The sequence below is a fragment of the Xyrauchen texanus genome, chromosome 26 (genome assembly GCF_025860055.1).
Source record: "Xyrauchen texanus isolate HMW12.3.18 chromosome 26, RBS_HiC_50CHRs, whole genome shotgun sequence".
Taxonomy (NCBI): Eukaryota; Metazoa; Chordata; class Actinopteri; order Cypriniformes; family Catostomidae; genus Xyrauchen; species Xyrauchen texanus.
Genome location: NC_068301.1, coordinates 5,178,094 through 5,198,549, shown reverse-complemented (window position 1 = coordinate 5,198,549; position 20,456 = coordinate 5,178,094). Strand labels below are relative to the sequence as shown.

The 20,456-nt window shown below is 40.6% G+C and overlaps 1 protein-coding gene across 1 annotated transcript in view; it reads right to left on the bottom strand.

Annotated features, from left to right (window-relative positions):
• Positions 1-16,521: 16,521 nt before the first annotated feature.
• The window catches only part of LOC127619550 (potassium channel subfamily K member 9-like), a 55,582-nt gene continuing 51,647 nt past the window's right edge, over positions 16,522-20,456 (bottom strand). Inside the window, exon 2 of the mRNA XM_052092406.1 lies at positions 16,522-17,828. Coding sequence (XP_051948366.1) covers positions 16,918-17,828 — 911 coding nt within the window. The 3' untranslated portion in view covers positions 16,522-16,917. The remainder of the gene's footprint in view (positions 17,829-20,456) is intronic.

Here is a 20,456-nt window from a genome sequence, read left to right as displayed (position 1 = left end):
CCTACTGACTCCGTCTCAGCAGGTTCCTGCGGGTTCCTCCATGATGCCTTTTCCAGAACGCAGCTGGCCTCTTTGAGGGCCTACTCTGCGGTGCATTGACCCTTGCCAGGACCAGCTGAGACTACTTTACCCTCGTCAGCAGATAATCCACCTGCTGATGTGCTGGATTGCTCTGATCCTCTTCAAGCCACTGGGTCCTTCGCAACCTTTTATGCCTCTTCACTGCATCCTGGTGCTTAGATGGGGCAGCTGATTGGCCAATGTCACGCTCTGATTGGGCATGTGCCGACTGGACTTGTGCTTGTCTGCTTTGGCTGAGGGATGGGGGATGAGACAGCAGGACAGTAGGATTCGCTTGCCCATGACCTGCCATTGACCTATCAGAGCCAAGCTTAGCTTGATTGACAGGGTTTAGAAATGGTCCGGTTGATCTCTTTGGGGTTTTGTGGGGCTCTACGATGGTACTCAGTGGTGAACGTTCTGGTGACTTAGTCGGCCCGTTCTTCCCACAAGTTTTCCCTCTTTTGTGTCTGATTTTGTCACTTTGCCATCTTGTTGGATGCTTTTGATTTTCAGTCGCTGTGCCTCTCTCACCTCTAGGAGGAGCTCTAATGGAGCAAGTTTGAGAGGGCATCTAAGGGGCAAATTCTCAGCCTCCCTCTCTTTCTCTAAGAGTTGTGGAGTGACTCTGGTCTGATGCAGCATGGAGGAGGAAGAGGAGAGTGTATTGTGTGCTAAAGAGTCCTCAGCCTGTGTGGGTAACAGATATTGTGCAGGTGTATGCGAGAGATGGCCCTTTTTAGACAAAAGCTGAATGCCACAACTACTCAGATGCATCATCACATTTTTAGTCTGGCAGGTCAATCCCTCCTGCATCAGGAATACATACTCTCTCTCTCACACACACACACACACACACACACACACACACACACACACACACACACACACACACACACACACACACACACACACACACATATAGACAAAAGTATAAGATGCAGCATAGGAGATTATTATTTTTTTTTTTTTGGAAAGTCATGAACATTTCCACCACAGTGTCCTTTCCAGCACATCTCAAAAGCACATTCTATTAAATTCTCTTGAATAGAATTCTGTGGTGGAAATGACAGTGATGGAGATTTTTTTTTTTTTTTTTTGTATAAGTTGGAAAAATTACAGATTGGTTGGAAATAACACCCAATAATAATACTCTGCTCACAAGTGATATTTAGATAGATTGTCCTATTGTTTTCAAACACCACTTGTCACATATTTCTCAAGCATATTTCTATCTCAAGCATGCTCTTCACTGACACTTTTGTCGACTTTGGTTAACAAGTACACTTATTTTGAACAAGCTTCATTAGGGGTAAAACTGTTGGGACAATTGTCATTTAAAAAAAATTAAATAATAAAATATATATATATCCACAATAAATATTAAAATGGGTTGTGTTTATTTCACTCTGTGTTTAGATTGTCATAGTTTCAAACATGAAATAATTTGTATTTTTATAGTGGATTTTTTAAATGAAATATTAAATGTCTGGGTTCAGGACAGGCATTTGAAAAGTACCAAAACAAAAAAATTATGGCCTGACAGAATATTTCCAAATCATTTTTAATATTGCCTTTAAACAAAAAAAAATCTATTCATTATACAAAAAATCCACCCCTGACGTATAAAATTCCCTGAAGTGAAAGAAACATCCATATACTGTATATACACATATGTAAAATGAGTGAATGATGAGATTATCTAATAATTCTGTGACATTTAGCCTCATAATAGAATAGAATAGAATAGAATAGAATAGAATACAAATGGAATAGAATAGAATGAAGGTTCATATACTCACAACTGATGCCATAATTTCCTGCTAGTGTTTTTGACGAATCATCAGACTTGAGTGTGTTTGTGTTCCTCTGTGACTTGCAAGACAGTAAATCTGCAGGGAGAAAGGGAGAGACTGACAGACTGACACAGTGATTGTTAGTAAGATCATTATTAGGATTGGGGTCAGTGTACAGATATGATCAAAGCAAATTCTCTCTCTCACTCACACACACACACACACACACACACACACACACACACACACCACACACACAAATGCACATGTGATCTCATGGACATGTGGCCTTCTTACCTAAAAAAGTTATTGAGTGTTTTTTTTTGCAAGTTAAAAAGTGTGATTACTTTTGATAATTGCCACCAGATGGCACTAGAGACTGTAACCTCAGTGTAACCCCAATAGTGTACATTGCTGAGTTCAGAAAGGCATACTACCATACTACTCAAACTATTTCTGCCATAGACACATATGGCAGAAGTAAGAGTATTATGGGTAGTTTGCCATTCTTCCCCTCTGTATTACCAGAGATGTAAGCGCAGAGTAGTTCTAGCAGGAAGATTAGCAGCTGTACATCATTGCACCATTAGCTGGGTAATTCCTAGCCAATCACATGTAAGCCATTGCTTTATATGTCTGCTCACAATCTGTCACATTGCTGTTTCAGTGTGCTAACACGGCAACCTCCACCACCCCACCACCACCAGTTGAGTCCCGTCCTGCACGGGGGTAGGCTCCTCGCCCCTGCCTCCTATCTCCGGCAGGATATGACGGTTCCAATTACAAATTCTTCGGACCACCAGACGGGGCCTACACCAAAGAGAGACATTACATTTCTGTTTTATATTCATCAAATAAATGCTATCTTAAATTTCACTCAAGTCTGTGAGTCTTCCTGATAGAAATTATTTTATACTGAGAGATATCAACCTCCACTGTTATGGTCAACTTAGATCACTTGAGTCTGCTAAGCCAATTATACAATATTATGCCCTGAAATCAATTAAACTTGTTTAGAGAGTTTTGACAGTAAATCATCGTTTTGGGGATACCATACAAATAAATGAGTTGAGCCATAATCTGACACCTACCTTTTGCAAATTGTCTGTGACTTCTCTTATAAAACAGCAATTTTAGTAATCTTGAGGAGAAAAAAAAAAAAACACAAGCATTTTCAGAGAAGGAGAAAACTTTCTGATGTTTTTTTTTCTGCTAGCGGTTCAGGGCTTCCGTACAATAGATGATATGAAATGACAAAAGTAAATTAAATTAATTATTCTTTTGAATAAGCGTTATCTTAATTTGTAACTCAAAAAAAGCACCTTGCTATCTGTAATTATCAAACGTATTTAGATAAGTTGACATATTTTAGCCTATAACTATTGCCCCTAATATATCTATATCACTATAAACTCCCTGGGGACATTTTACCCCAAGTGTGGGGTAAGATGAACACTTTGTTCAATATCAGCACTCAAGAAAAGGCTGTTTTATTCCACAGACCCCGACTAACTCAAATTAGAGTTTTGTGGCTTTTAGTCGAAAAATAATATATTTTTTTCAATGCAATGAAAGTGAATGGTGACTGAGGCTGTCAATCTACTTAACATCTCCGTTTTGTGTTCTTCGTAAGAAAGTGCTGTAAGTCGTATGATTCTGGGACACCATGAGGGTAAGTAAATGATGACAGAATGTTTATATTTGAGTGAACTATCCATTAAATCTGCTCTTGTTAAAATGATAAGCAAATAAACAATCCCAGATTTGAACTTTTTAGTCTATTTGTGTGTCAGAATGACATATACAGTGGCTTAATCTTTTCTCAAAGACCTCAGAGTTATCCTGAAATCCTCTTCTTTCATGCCGGTGTTGATAGGATTATATGTAGGATGCTGGTGATGATTGAGCCCTGATCCCAGCGACCCAGACCAAGGAAAGTGCTGTCGTAATCCAGGTCTGAGCCAAAGAACCTCACAGGCTGTGACTGTGAGAAAAACAGACTGTCCATTTACACACATGAAACACAGAAAACTTTGGACGCTGAAATTGGTTTCATAAGGACAATGGGCTTAAAGACCATCAGCAGAGCTCAGCCTCTCATATCTGGTGAAGAATTGTAACAATCTGCCTGAAACCCTCAGACCGACAAGGCAACCATATCCATCTGTCCATATTAGCCCCACAAATGTGGCTGTTCTGATAATGCTGCATTTCCACATAGAAGAGATACAGTATATTTGTTTGAGAAACTAATGATTCCGGTGGAATTCAAGCTTATAAATGATTCATAACCTGATGGTTTCCATCTAAAACTATATTATAGGTTCTTGACTGTAAATACATGTAAAAAGATTGATATTTTTGGCATGTTAACTAACAAATATAAAAGTTATTAATATGCCATTTCTTTTCAGAAATAAAAAAATTTAGAAATTCTTTGACATTTCAGAATATACTTCAACTACAGCAAAACTAGAGTGATACATGTGAAGACATCTTTTTTTATGAACATTTCTGTGAAGTTTAATCTAAATATATCATAATATGCTATTTATTTTCACTTCTAATGTGAGAATTACTAGTAATTTGAATTAATTTCCTATTGCTCATATCTGCTCAATACAACTTGGTGATCAAACGTTATGAAACCAAAGTATTCTTTAATGAACTTTTATCGTCACACCCCCTTTAGTCCGTAGTACCTTTGCTTTTTGATCTCTCATGTCTGTTTTGTACAGGAATGTGTGTTTCTGTGTGTACAGTATGTGTATGTGCATGTTTGCATGCAAGATGGAATCCCAGCAGGGGCGGACTGGCCATAGGGAGAGCCTATTTCCCGGTGGGCCGCCTGCGAAACGGGCCGAATGGCCGAGCAACCCAATCCCCCCTGCTCAACAACAGCCGGTTTTTATTTAAAATCCAAGTCCGATTTCACTTCCCAGTCCACCACTGATTCCCAGTGAAAGACAAAATAAGTGTGAGAGAGTATGGGAAGAGGCAAAATGTAAATGAAGTGTTTATAAGTCAAAATCGAATTCATAGATGCACAAAAAACAAATCTACATAATATCGTGTAAAGCCACAACTGATCCCCGAGTCATAATTGACCGAATGCAAAAGATTTAAATTTAAATTTATAAGTTCTATTTTATAAAAAAAAAAAAAAACATTAAAAAAAAAAATCAGAAAGCAAATTATCATGTGTATTTTGATAGTCTTGACAATTTTCCAAAGTTTGGTTCCCATACTAAAAACGATGTGGTATTTAGAAATTATTATCTACCTCTTCCCGGGTCAAAAATGGCCCCACCGCAATAGGAGGGTTAATACAGGAAGTCTTGGCTTGACATTAGTGCTTGTCCGGGACGAGGGGAATTTTGAACAGGCAAGTTAAAGATAATTTTATTTGCCTGACCGGACAAGTTGCCTGAATAAAATCTCAATAACGAAAGTTAGCTCAATAGCGCAGGATTGCAAGTATTGAGCACAATTGTAAAAATTCCTGCATGTTTTACTTTCAAAATATGGTGAATTCCCTCTATCGTGTCGCCCTCTCTCCCTCTCGCCTTCAGCAGTGGGGAAGAGCTTATTTACTGAACTTTTGATTTTACATATAGAGACATACGTATGGTGTTGTACCACGTTTCTATAAGCGAGCAATGCGACAAACTATTGCTCCTGTCTTCATCGCAAGCGCGCAACGTTGGACAGAGATGTCATTTTGTCTCGTAACATCATGGCGTTCCCTCATAATACAGCAAGAAAGCCAGAAATTGCAAAAATGCTTTGTGTAGTAATACCATCTGTATTTGACTTATGCACCTGTTGCATCTCTCATCTTTCTAGAGCTCCATCTAATGTATCCGAGGTATTTTCTCTGCCATGTGAATCAGTCAATTTTAATAAGTATATAACAATATACATTACAATAATATTCATACTATAACTGTCACTGTGTGAACCCTTTTTGTCATCGTTCTGTGTTCTGAGACTTTTATGTTGAAGTTTTCCCCTGAACTACATTTCTCTTCATGCACCTTCCAGACATCCTCATCACACCCGCACCTGTTCCCAGTTCCCTCTGGTCATTGTTCCAAGCTTTTTCTTATTATATCTTTAGTTTCCATTTGTATATATATATATATCCCTCAGTTTTCCCTTAGTCTTGGTCTGTTCTTGTTTTATGTTTGTGTTCGTGAAAGATTGTTTCATTCTTTGTTAGTCTGCAAACTGCTGTGGCGTTTTGTTTCCTTTTGTACCAATGTTTGATTTTCATTGATGTTCCTTCAACCTCTTTACAATAAATATGAATACTGTGTTTGGATCCACGCCTCTCGCATTGTCCTTCCAAACAGCGTTTGAACCGACTGCAAAAACATAAATCCAGCGGTAAAACTCTCCCGGCTGCAATAGGGTAATTGCTCGCTGGAGGATTATGTTAGTGAATTCTGTGAGGTGGCTAATGAGGTTGATTTCAATAATGTGGCCTTGAAGGACATTTTCTGGATTGGTTTTAATGAGACAGTGCAGCCCCTCATGCCTTATGGCAAAAGCCCCTGGACCAATTTATTGATCTGACATTGTTATTTAGTGGATCAGCCCTCACTGTAAGGAGAAATACACTCATGCAGTAGAGTATCCCATTACGCCTGCCATGGTCAACGAGCCAGCATTTGAACCCATGTCCATCCCAGAACAAGCTTTCACGCCTGCTCCAGCCCTCTAGGAAAGTTCCAGTCATCTCAGAGCTCAATGGAGACCACTTTCTTCCCAGCCTCAGTGGTCCTGGAGACCTCGCCCCTCGAGCCTTTCCATGGCTCCACCCCTTGAGCCGTCTCATGGCTCTGCCCCGCGAGCCTTTCATGACCACAAAGGTCATTCCCTTGTCACTGCCAGCATTCCTGACCATGATGGCTGCACCATCTGAGTGTTCCACTGACTCCACCCACTCCACCAGTGACTCGTACTCCAGTGGTCCTTTCTGCTCCTCCAGTGACTTCTCCCACTCAATTTGGACCCAATACCCTCAATTCCTGCGGCTCAATCTGCTCCGGCTCCTCCTGAGACTCAAATCCCTTCTCCTTCTGCGGCTCTGCCTCCGGCTCCTCCTCCTCCTCCTGAGTCTCAAGTTCCTGCTCCTCCTGTGGCTCCGCCCACTCCTCCTCTGGCTTTGCTGTCTGAGACTCAACTCCCTGAACCAACTGTGGCTCTGCCTCCAGTGGCTCCGCCCCTTGACCCCCTGCCAGTTCCATCCTGGCGTCATGATTCTCGGCCATTTCCCTTCCTGGAGCTGCCTCCCAAACCTCCGGAGGTATGAGAGGGGGGTTCTGTCACTGTGTGAACCTTTTTTGTCATCTTTCTGAGTTCTGAGACTTTTGAAGTTTTTCCCCCAAACTGAATTTCCCTTCATGCACCTGTAATGGGAGCCAGCGGTCCACTAGCAACTGATGCTAGGGTCTGTAGCCTTTAGCCTCCTTGTAAGCGCACCTGCATCCCGCGCTAGAGACGCCAGTTCGAGTCCCGTACGGAGCCGGTTACAATGGTTCTGTGACCCGGATGGGAGTGAGTTTTAGGGGGGTGAGTGTAATGGGAGCCAGCTGGTAGATAGCTGTGCAGTGTGTAAACCTCACTCTCCTGACCTCAAGAGGTGCACTAGCGACTGATGCTAGGGGCTGTAGCCTTTAGCCTCCTTGTTATCGCACCCACCTCCCATGCCGGAGACACTGTTTCAAGCCTCGTTCGGAGCGGGGTGACCAGGGTCAGTTCCACACCTTCCAGACATCCTCATCACACATACCTGTTCCCAATTCCCTCTGTTCCCAGCGGTTCCTTTATGTCTTTAGTTCCCACGTGTGTGCTTGTGCGCATTACGATGTACACACGTAAGATGTTTCACAAAAGCATTAGTCTTAAGATGGTTATTTATATCTTCAGCTTTAGTGTGTCACTAGGTAATATAAATGTTAGACTCCCAAACATTGATTTTGCAAATAGAAAAGATTAGAATACAAGAACAGGGAGCCCGGCAACAGATGTCATGTCCCCCACAAATCCCCCAACTGAACATCATGTCAGTCTGAGATACATAAAGAGACAGAAGCAATTGAGACAGCCTAAATAGACAGAAGAACTGTGGTGAATTCTCCAAGAAGCTTGGAATATCCTATTTGCCAACAACCAAGAGAAACTGTGTCCAGGTGTATCTAGGAGAATTGGTGCTGTTTTAAAGACAAAGGTGGTCACATCGACTACTGATTTAGCTTTTTTATGTTTTCTGGACTTTGTATGACGTTAACTGATTAATGAAAACTATTTATGTCATTTTTTGAAGACATCCTCACTATGCAACATTTTCACAAGTGCCAAACATTTTGCACAGTACTGTATATAGTCCTCATGTTTCCCTTAATGTTGGTTGGTTCGTGTTCGTGAAATAGTTTTACATTCATTGTTAGTCAGCAAACTGCTGTGGTGTTTTGTTTCCTTTTTTACCAAAGTTTGATTTTCATCGTTGTTCCTCCTGTGTTAAATAGTCTTGACTCATCCTTCCAAACAAGGTTAATAAATTATACACAATGAAAACATGATCTAACTTTAACATTGATTTACGTTTTACCACCAAGTTGTCATTTTACGCCTAAGAATGTGACAATTTGTCCTAACCTCTTCTATTGCCAGGTGCAAGACATGCAATTTCATGTTCTTCAGCTCTCAAAATTGGTCCTCACAGCTTTCCCAGGATAAATATGATTTTCTTGTCAGATGCCGTGTGGAGTTAATTGGACATGTCTGGGTCCGGCGTTGTTTCTGCTGGTATGCCAAAACACCTGTAGTGCATACAGAAAGAAAGGTTATTACAGCAGAGAGAAGAAACTCACAGATAACATTTGGCTCTGCGGTTCTCCAAACAGCCACATGAAGGACAAAAGTGCTCCGATTTAGTCCCTGGTTTCCTGTGGAGGGGCCAGTGACCACCATTTATATACGTTTAATATACACCCACTGTTACCAACTCAACAGCCATTGACTGTGAACACATGTATACTTACATGTTTCAATCTTGAACCGTCACAAAATGTCTTTTGAAATGTCTGTATGTTAAAGTCACCTGATTCAAATGGTTAGTTCACCCAAAAATTAAAATTCGGTTATTATTTGCTCACTCTAATCTGGTTTCAAACCCGTATGACTTTCTTCCGTGGAACATAAAGGGACATTTTTTGAAGAATGTTCACACTGCTCCAGACATGACACTTGCCATTCAGGCCAAATAGTTAAATCTTTGTTTCATCAGACCAGAGAATTTTGTTACTCATTGTCTGAGAGTCCTTCAGGTGCCTTTTGGTAAACTCCAGGAAGGCTGTCATGTGCCTTTAACTGAGGAGTGGCTTCCGTCTGGCCACTCTGATAAACAGGCCTGATTGGTGGAGTGCTGCAGAGATGGTTGTTCTTCTGGAAGGTTCTCCTCTCTCCACAGAGAAACACTGGAGCTCTGTCAGAGTCACCATCGGGTTCTTGGTCACCTCTCTGACTAAGGCCCTTCTCCCCAGATCGCTCAGTTTGGCCGGGTGGCCAGCTCTAGGAAGAGTCCTGGTGGTTCCAAACTTCTTCCATTCCGGAGGTCTACAGACAATTCCTTGGACTTCATGGCTTGGTTTGTGCTCTGACATGCACTGTTAACTGTGGGACCTTATATAGACAGGTGTGTGCCTTTCCAAACCATGTCCAATCAACTGAATTTACCACAGGTGGACTCCGTTGTAGAAACATCTCAAGGATGATCAGTGGAAACAGGATGCACCTGAGCTCAATTTTGTGTGTCATGGCAAAGGCTGTGATGTTTTCATTTTTTATTTTGAATAATTTTGCAAAGATTTCAAACAAACTTCATTCACGTTGTCATTATGTGGTATTGTTTGTAGAATTTTAAGGAAAATAATGAATTTTCTGTAACATAACAAAATGTGGAAAAAGTGAAGCGTGTGAATACTTTCCGGATACACTGTATATGTATATAAATAAAATGCATAACATGTTGCATACAGTATGTGTGTGCATATACATTATGCAACATATTCATACATACAAAGTGAAAATTTTGTCCCCACAGTTTTGCATACATACTGTATATGCATGTGTGCAATATATGTAGGCTACATTTTAGGTTCCTCGTGAAACATCTCTCTCTCTCTCTCTCTCTCTCTCTCTCTCTCTCTATATATATATATATATATATATATATATATATATATATATATATATATATATATTAATAAAGAGCTTGAGGTTAGTTCTCCTCCTAGGGTGGCTTGGCTGGGTGCTGAAGCGATTTTGAGGTGCGTTAAAATTACAGGCTGGGTCGAGCGGCAGAGATCCAGCCTCCCTCCACCACTGCTCTTACGCTGCCGCTCACCCTGGCCTCAAACAACCGCCTGACAGCTTAATTAGCGACTAGACGCAGGAGATGAATAGGACCGCGGAACTTTCGCTTCCACCTACTCAATAAAGGCCGGCATCCAGCTGTAGAGGCACGGAACACAAGGAACGATGATGTCATAGAGCCTTCGGAATTGGAACCTTGCGATAAACCTGCAATCATGGTATATGAATGTACTGCGTTTCTGATGACAACATTGTGCTAGCATAATAAATTAGCACTGTATAAAACACACTGTATAAAAATCCACACTAATCCGTTTAAGTTTGAAACCTAACATCATCCTTTTCCATAGTATGTTAATTGAGAGCATTTTCGAAAGTCTCCATTTTCGATGAAGGAAAACATGTTTCAATGTGGACGAGAGACGAGAGAAAAATCTATGTGTTTTCAAATCTCAGCATAGTCTTTTTGGCCAGATTTAGTTCTAAATAACATCACACACATTAGTTCTTCAATTTCATGTGAAGTATATTCGGGCCTTTAGAGTGCAGTGTTCATTTGAAGACTCCATATTTCATTTCCCAACGTCCTTTTTTTCCCCAGAGTATGCAGTAATGGAGAGCTTTTTCGAAATGTAAAATTTTCAGTGGAGGAAAACTTTAATCATAGCAAAATTAATAGGCTTTCAAGAGAAACATTATTAGTGTGGATGCGGTCTAAGATTTCCTCCTGGTCTTAACAGGTTTGCTGGTCTTAGGTGGTTGATGCTAGTCGTCCCTGTCTGGACATAATTGTTCAGATGGTTTGGTCTCCCATCATGACTAGTTGTAGTTCCTAAATCTCTTCTCAAATACGCCAAAAAATCTGACTGACCAGGCTCGGAAACCAGCTAAGGCAAGATAACCAACTTAGGCTGGTTTTAGCAGTTTTTTGTTTTTTTAACACAAAAGTGTCAGGACTGGAATCTTTTTGATTGTGTTTATTGCATAAAAGTTTGTTAATAAAAACTTGGAACGTGTACAAACTGCACCAGCTATAGTTGAATCCCACGCTGCAACTCTCAAACAAACACTTGCTACTTTTCTCACTCATAAAAACACAGATGCACACGTCATATTGTCAGAAAATGACAGATTCATATACTTCTACTTAGAATGTGGTTTCCATAAATAGGTTTGCAGTGAAATTCACAGGCACACTAAGCCCCTTCTTTCCTTCTTTACAGTAAGTCTTGCTCTATCAATAATGGGCTTTATTTATATTTTACACAATGAGAAGGCGATGTTGCCTTTGTTATCTCCTCTGTGTATCAGCCAGGTTCTCTCTTGCTTACAACACACAAAATCTGGCACCTACTTTTCTCTATACTATTAATAGATTTGCAATTATTTATATGAACATGCAATTGGATTGTAAGCTTGTGGCCTTCAGAATATTGATTCGGTACAATGGGAGTTTCAAGGTAAAGAAATAAGAGCAGAACTAATTTATTAGTAAATCGTTAATTAAACCATCCTTACATACATGCAATTTTGTGTTGCTAGCCATGCAGATATTACACACTGTAAAGGGATTAAAGGAAAGGAGGAGGCGAGAACCGGCTTGACAATATAAATCATAGTTTAATATAAAACTGAACCAAAAGACATACACACAAAGGTGTCGAACAGCTGTCCGTAAATCTCTCTCTCCGTCGCACAGCAGCTTGCAGTCGGCCTTTATCACACTCTGAGGCTTGATTAGCCTGATTAGGGGCCAGGTGTGTGGAATTATGACCCGGCCCCGCCGTCCACCCTGTCACATTCCTCACTCGTTCTCTCAGGCCAGGGGGCCCCCGGCATGATGTACCCCCCCCCCCCATTTCCCTGGGGAGGGATGTCCCTTCCTCACTGTCTGCCGGCAGGTCATCCTGGATGAGGGAGGGGACAAGGGGAGGGAAACAAAAAAAAGTGTGGCACCTACACACCCTAACGGCGATCGTGCCAAATTAATAAAACATTTTAAAAAGAGAGGCAAAGGCCAACACATAGCGTCAGTGGAAGAGAGAGAGGAGAGATAGAGAAAAAAAAACACTTACTCGCCGGTTCTCCGATACATCGTAGCTTGATCCTCGGCCACTCCTCCACCCTCTAATGGACGACAGCCGCATCTCCCCGGACGGATTAGAGGCAGTCCTCCTGCCCCTCCTGCCACATTTTTGATGGACGGAAGGGGTCACACCCGCCCCTGGCAGCGCTAACCGCTCCAGGCGGTTGGTTGGGAGCCCCTCCTCCCCTCACGGTCAGCGCCATTCCTCTGCTTCCAGGTGGCCGGGCTCCTCCGTCCTCTGGCAGATGGCCTCGGCTGCTCCATTGGGGTGGATGGTAGTGGCGAGGACTCTACTACGGTGCATCCCTCCTCCTTCTCGGGTTTCGCCACCAGTGTAAATGGATTAAAGGAAAGGAGGAGGTGAGAACCGGCTTGACAATACAAATCATAGTTTGATATAAAACTGAAACAAAAAAGACAAACACACAAAGATGTCGAACAGCTCTCCGTAAATCTCTCTCTCCATCGCACTGTAGTCTCCAGTCGGCTTTTATCCCTCTCTGAGGCTTGATTAGTCTGATTAGGGGCCAGGTGTATGGAATCACAACCTGGCCCCACCCTCCGCACTGTCACACACACTTTAAACACTAACATAATAACTTGTGAATTCGCATCCACTTCAAATCATTGCTCAGCCAGTCATAAAAAGAGACATTTGTGACATATGATATTTGTGATTAACATTATTACATATTCATGTCTTTATCTAAGATATGTAAATGACAAGAGTTGGGACATAAAATTTAATGGGTAACTATAAAACAAGATCTTTTCTAAAATGTAAATATTTTTCCCCCATCACAAGTCTACATGATTTTATGCAAAGTTAGTTTTGATAGACATCAATCACATTACGAGTCTTCTGTTTGCATATTATAAATAACTAAATCAAAACGACAGTAAGCAGCAATAAACGTCGCAGCGTTTGATTTATTCGCCATAATGTTCTGAAATGTACTGAAGCGGTAGCATTGTTCAATGATGGTGTTTAAATGGTAATACCATGGCACTATCCCTGCTAAAAAGAAACAGCTTAGACCAGCCAATGATGGTTTCCTAGTCTCCACCATCCACCAAGCTGGTTTTCACTGGTCAGGCTGGTATGGTTTACTAGTTTTAGAGGTACTTAGTTTGGGTAGTGTTCAGCTCGTAAGGCTAGGAGACCAGCTAAACCAGTTTAAACCAGCTAAAACCACATAATAAAAAATACATTCTGAAAGGATGATATCCAATGGTTCTGAATGATTTCTGTAGTCACGTACCATGGTATTTGCATTGTATTTCATGGTACTGAGCAGAATACCATGTTGTTTCTACAATGGATGTCCAAAAACATAGTATAACAATGGTAAAAATGTACAAACAAATATGGTATTACCATGGTACATGTCCAAAAGACCACAGCACTTTTTGGTACTTTTTTTGTTAGCTTAGATACATAAACATGTGTGATATGTGCATGCACATTGTTTTGGTACAGAGAAACTTGACCAATCAGAGAGCACTCAGTCAAGAGAAGAGGTAAGTTAACATTTTTTTATTCAAATTTTTTAATTTCACCCTAGTCATGTGAGGAGGTCAGACGCCCACACTATGTCATGCACACACAAGAAATAAGACAAACAAACAAATTTAAATGCTCATTGCAGTTTTCCCAAAGGCAAAACCAATAAACAGTTTATGTTGTTCTGACAGTCTGGAGTTTGAATCCATATCATAGACATGACAGATTCCCTTGCTTAAATCAAACAGGGTTACACAGAATATTTGATGCAGGAGGATCTTACAAGATCCCTAAATAATGAATTCTATTGCAGTAAGATATTATTGGCAGAAGAAATTAATACAGAGCTACATGTGATGATGTGAATATTGTGAATAGTCATATTTAACCAGCAGCATGAATCACATCGCTGTGGGTGGTCAGACAGCTTTAATAAGATTTCAGTAGCATTAAGATACAAATATAAGTAGCTGTGAGTAAACAAATGAGACGCATAAGTCAAAACAATCGTTTTCCTGCTGGAAGATACTGTAAAGTATTATATAAGTGTAGACCACATAAACGTGGCCTTGGTCTGGATCTCATTACGTGCTCTTGGTCTCAAAACTGAAAAGCCTTGGTCGGAATTTGAGCCACATTTTAGGGTCTCAGGCAAGACTGTAGGCAATTCACAATTTTATTTAATATTTACTGTAATCATTAACATCTACCATCATTTCAGAAATAAATTCCATCTTTGAGCTGCAGATCTGGGTCTAGGGGTTTGGTCTGGATCTGGTTCTCAATAGGTCTCTTTGTCTGGGTCTTAGGGCATCTGATATTGGTCTGGTACTTAGAGGGTATGTTGTGGTCTGTAGCTTTGGGGGTCTGAAATTGGTCTGGGTTTTTTGGTCTTTGGGGGTTCTGCTATTGGTCTTTGTTTAAGGGGGGCCTGGAATTGGCAGGGTTTTTTGGTCTTAGGGGGTCTGTTATTGGTCTATGTCTCAGGGGTTCTAGTATTGGCCTGAGTATCTGTCTTAGAGGTCTGGAATTGGTCTGGGTGTTGGTTTTAGGGGGTCTGCTATTGAGCTGGATCTTGGTCTTATGGGGTCTGGGTCTCAGTCTTAGAGGGTCTGGTATTGGTCTGGACATTGAGGGCTCTAGTCTTGGCCTGGGTCTTATAGGGTCTGATATTGGTCTGGCTCTCAATTGGTATGATATTTATCAGGGTCTTTGGGAGTCTGGTATTGGTCTAAAACTTATGGGGTCTGGCTTTGGTCTGGGTTTTATTGGAACTGGTATTGGTCTGGGTCTTGGTATTAGGGGATCTGGTATTGGTCTGGGTCTGAATCTTAGGGGCTCTGGTACCTGTCTGGGTCTTTAGGGGTCTGGTGTTGGTTTAGGTCTTGGTCTTTGAGATTCTGGTATTGGTCTGGATCTTATGGGTTCTCATATTGGTCTGTGTCTGAATCTTAGGAGTTCTGGTATTGATCTGGGTCTTATGGGGTGTGGTATTGTTCTGGTTCTCGGTCTTATGGGGTCTGGTATTGGTATGTGTATTGGCTTTAGGTCGTCTGGTATTGGTCTGGGTCTCGTTCTTAGGAGGTCTTGTATTGTCTGCGTCTTAGTGGGTTTGGTATTGGTCTGGTCTTGACTCCAACTCTGTTTATTGGATAATCCTTACTGTAATGATTATGCAGATATTATGTTTCAGGAAACAGTTCAACCTTGTAAACCAGAGAAATGTTTAAAATACAAATGGCATATTTGCTGTTATTTTTTAAAGCAGAGATAATATTTGTAAGTGGGAAGTCTCATTCTCTTTTACAACTAGAGAAGGAGAGCTGTTGATTACATCCCGGCCATTCATCTAAAAGAGGTGCACTATGTTTTTCAATCAATACCATAGAAATCTTTGGGCCATAATTAAAGTGAAAAATACATAAATAACTGCATTTATTGATGCATTGAAATAATTGTCATTCAAATAAATGCCATGGTTATGATTGAGAGCAAAGCAATCATTACTAGGTTTATAACATACATTACACATTTGAATCTGTTCACAATGGAATAATAAGTCAACGTGCTGTTGTTTATATAAATAACGATGAATAACAATCATTGTTGATGTCAGTATGTTTCCATTGTGAGTCTTTTTAAATGCCCTTGAGAGATTGGTGTTTCGATTAGTTGACATTTTAGAGGCAGAAATTCAACTTTTATTTAAAAAAATACTTTAAAGGACTATTTGCTTATTATATCAGATCCAGTGCTAAGGTAGCGGTCGCTTTCCCTTTTTGACAGTATATGCATACCAGTTTAAACGAAGTACATGCAATTCTTTTCTTTAAACCAACTTTTGCTGTCTTCCATCTGAAACCTTTAGATATAACGCACTTGGAATGTCTCTACATACATGTATAATTTACAAAAGCTTTCAATTTAAATTAACAAAACGAAAACTAAAAAACAAAAGATATCGCAAACAATGACGTACATCAAATGCACATGCAATGGTTGGCAACAATATTTTGGCATGATGTGAATTAATGTCTTATTTTCTTAAATAGAATTGCTTATAGAAAACAATACCTGATACAGTGTAGTCCTTTTCAAAGCAGTTTTTTTATCTTAATATCTCCTTCGGTGGTGTGGCACTTGAATATCATAAAGAACCAGAGGCTGCTCACCATATGATAAAACACGCTTTTTAACATGTCCCTTTAAAAAATTATATATCTCCCTCTGTATTATTCAAAACTCAAGTGTGCATCATCTGATATGATATCAGGGTTATAGTAGATCCATAGGTGCTGCTCAAATGGGCAAAGAAGGACCATGTGCTGTTTTTCTGCAAAAATAGATATCCATGCTTCATGCTTTTTCTTAATCAGCAAAGTCATATGCTGTATATCCATCATCCAGCCGACCATCCTACTCACGTGGTCTGACATTACTTCCGCATGTTTATAATCTCGCACAAGCCAAAAAAAAAGGACAAAGAGCAGGATTGAGGTTTGGGAGAGCAGCAGCATTGGATGTGTGTGATTGCGATTATTGAATAAATACCGCATTCTCGAGAAACCCAAACCAAGTGACATTTGTCCTCAAATGGACTTGCGTCGTCTCATCAATCGGAGGTTTTCCATGAAGCTGTGCAGCCCAGGTGAGACAGAGCTGATAGGTGAGGGTAGGAAGCTATTTTTCAACGTGCTCGGCGAGATTTCCTCAATGTGGTAGGACACCGTCGAGTGATGGTACTGATGCGGACTCAACTGGGAGCCGAACGAGTTCTGGTGTGGAAACGCGCCCCCTCCGCCTCCTCCGATGCCCAACCCAAGCCCGACTGAACTTCCAAACTCATGCGAATGGTAATGCATGCATGAGCACACAGATTGGAGATTGGTAACTTCTGATCTGTAGCGTTGTTGCTGCTGCTCTCGTCTCCGTCGACTCCTCTGAAGTGTGTCCTCCTGGATGTGGATAATCATGCTACTACGATTTCCCACAAGAGAGGCTCTCTCCTCCGCATCCCGCCGCTCGTCCTCGCTGTTCATGGTCAGGAAACGCAACACCACCAAGTTGAGAAATGCTCCAATCACCGTCAGCCCCACTAATATGTACATGAAGCTGAAGGCCACGTAGAGTGGCTTTCTCTGTAAGGCTCTGTTCTTCTGCAAGGCTACAAAGTCCCCAAACCCAATTGTGGTGAGCGTTATAAAACAATAATAATAGGATTGAAAGAAACTCCAGTCCTCATAGTGGGAGAAAGCCGCCGCTCCGATACAAAGCGTTCCCATGCAGGAGAAGAACCCTACGGTCACCATGTTCTCCATGGAGACGTCAGTGATGCGCATCCCGCAGCACTTTTTGATGCGCTTGAGCAGGTACTTGACAAAGGTGTTCATCCTCTCGCCGAGACTTTGAAACATCACCAGAGTGAGAGGGATGCCCAACACCGCATAAAACATGCAAAATGCCTTTCCTGCATCTGTGCCTGGAGCCGCATGGCCATAACCTAAAGACCAAAGAGAGAACAGAAATCAGAACACTACCGACGTCACTTAAATATTGACTGTACTGAGACAAAAATGTTATGCAGAATTTTTGTCTCGTTTCCAAGAATAATATCTAAATATCCTTAAATCAAGATTTGTTCATTAAATAATCTTGATCAAAATGATACAAGATATTAGGTCTTGTATAAAAAGAAATCTGACAATATTTAGTGAGTTTTATGCTTAAAACTAAATAAAACAATTTGCCAATGGGTTAAGAAAAATAAACTTGTTTTCCATGTAAATTAAGTTCATATTGCTTACCCCATTGGAAAATAAGAGTTTCCCAAAATTGAACTGTTTTCCCAAAATCTAGTATTATTGAAAGCCCCTCTATGCACTGGAAAGAACCCAGAAACCAGTACACTGATCTGAATAACCTTCCATGTAACATATTTTATTTTAATCTCCAAACAACTACATAGCCATTAGCCAACTTCATAAATCAATTGGTTCTTGAAAAGCTTCTTTGCTGGACCCAGGGTGCTACAAACTACCATTGAAAAAACTCTTAATGGAAGTGTTCGGGGCAGGGAAGAAATTTAACTCCAAAAGTTTCTCCAAAGGACTGTCCCTGTGATAACTATACTGTAATTCAATACAAATACAAGTATTAACTAAATAACAAAGTTGTAGAGAAGCTACTTTCAAGAGGACCAAAAAGGAACATGTATGTGAGCTGGACGCAGAAACTAAAATCATGCTTTCACACTCCGATCCAGTTGTTTTCTGGTGGGTGTCCAATACCTGTAACTTTTATCATCCTTACTGAATTCCAAGAAGCCAATCAGTCAGTTTTCAAGTTGCCCAAATCTTGGCTTCTCCTAAAAGCATACTCAAGCAGATAATGTGAGCTGAGTCATGCACTTGTTTAGCCAAAACAGGCATTGAGTATATGTCATGTAAAACCAGGTGCGTCTTTGATCTTTTTCTAGGCTCAGAGATTAGACGGGGTGTCCAATAAGTGCCAGCCCCCCATCCCCACATGGCCCACTGGTGAAGGGGCAGAGGAAGGAAGTGTATGCATTATAGGTTTACAAAAGAAAGAAAAGAAGGCTGGCAGAGCCAGTAAAGCTTTTAGCTTAATTAGACTTCTTCTATAAGTAAAAAGGCTACATTTGCTGACTCACGTTGAAGCTAGCTTACTGTTCTAATGCAATATTTGCTGATGAGGAGGAAAAGAAGTGCAAGGCTTTAGTAAAAATGTATTATATCTCACCACACTACGTCAAAACAGGTAATACTTTTCTCTCTTTCAGTAGCAATGAAAAAGATCAAAAGAGCTAACGTTGCTGTTGTTGTTTTGCTACAAATTGCTTCTTCAAAAATGCTAAAGAGTACGTTAGCTTAAATGTTTTCTTAAAAGAGTGATTTCGAGCTCAAAACATTGTGTTTATATCAAGGTGCAATAATCCATTGCAGGGATTTTGCTAGCTTCCTCTACCAAAGGTCTGATTTGCTGGTTTAAAAGGTATTTCTGGCTCTTGTCAGCTAGTCAGCCTGGTAGACAAGCTAGCTGACCAGCTAAACCAACTGAACACCAGCTTAGCCAGTCCAAAGTCTCTCAAGCAAGTCAGTCCACTGGAGGCTATCTTTGGATGCTCACGGGAAGCTATTTACAGTCATTAAAGTGCAGCTCCTATCTACTTGAATGGGGAAAGACCAAAATCTCCAAAACAGTTGGTCAAAATTACAAACATTTCAAATCAGCAGTAAAATCAGACAACACTGATTACTGATTTACCTCAGATTATGATAAAAAAAGTAATTGTCTCAGAGTGTATAGCTAATCCAAATGTGCATTCGAGTTGATTGACAGGCAATGTCTTTATCTAAAAGATGATTTGCTCTTTTACCTGTAAGGCGGGACTTCCTTTCTAAATCCATTAACCGTTGAGTGCTCCAATTTCTCCCATTCATTTTAATAGAAGTGGCCTGTTTCTGCTAAATAGTCTCTGGCCCAGCTAGGAGACCAGCTACACCATCTTAAACAAGCTAAGACCAGCAAACTAACATAGGCTGGTTTAAAAAATAAAATCAGCAATGAAATACAGTGGTATTAACAGATAGAGACCATGCTTTATGGCTTTTTGCTGATTGAGTATGACTAACTGCAGCCAGTGCCAGCCAGATATCACTTCAGTCTACTATGATGGACTACGATGCCTACACCAACTGTCGGACATGGGATACTTCACTGGACACAACCTGAAAATTGGACTTAAGATGGACTTCACCGTAAATTAATCTGCCACAAGCCTGCAGTCAAAATGCAGTGCACTTCACTGAACTCTGCCTGCATCTTGATCAAAGGATGGACTACACTCTTAAAATAGAATAAATACATAATAAACAGTAACACAATAACGAAGGACAATGTATCTGTTTTCACTTCTGCAGTTAATTCAGGATGGACTTCTAAGACTTTAATCATTAATCTTACAGTTCATACAAAATCTTTTTGTTTAAACATTGGCCCCTAAATCATGACCTGTACTACACTTAAATAATTACTATTTGCATTATATTCATGCTGTTTAGCCAGAGGGGAACTGGCCCCCACAGTTAGCAATTAACCAACATCTTAT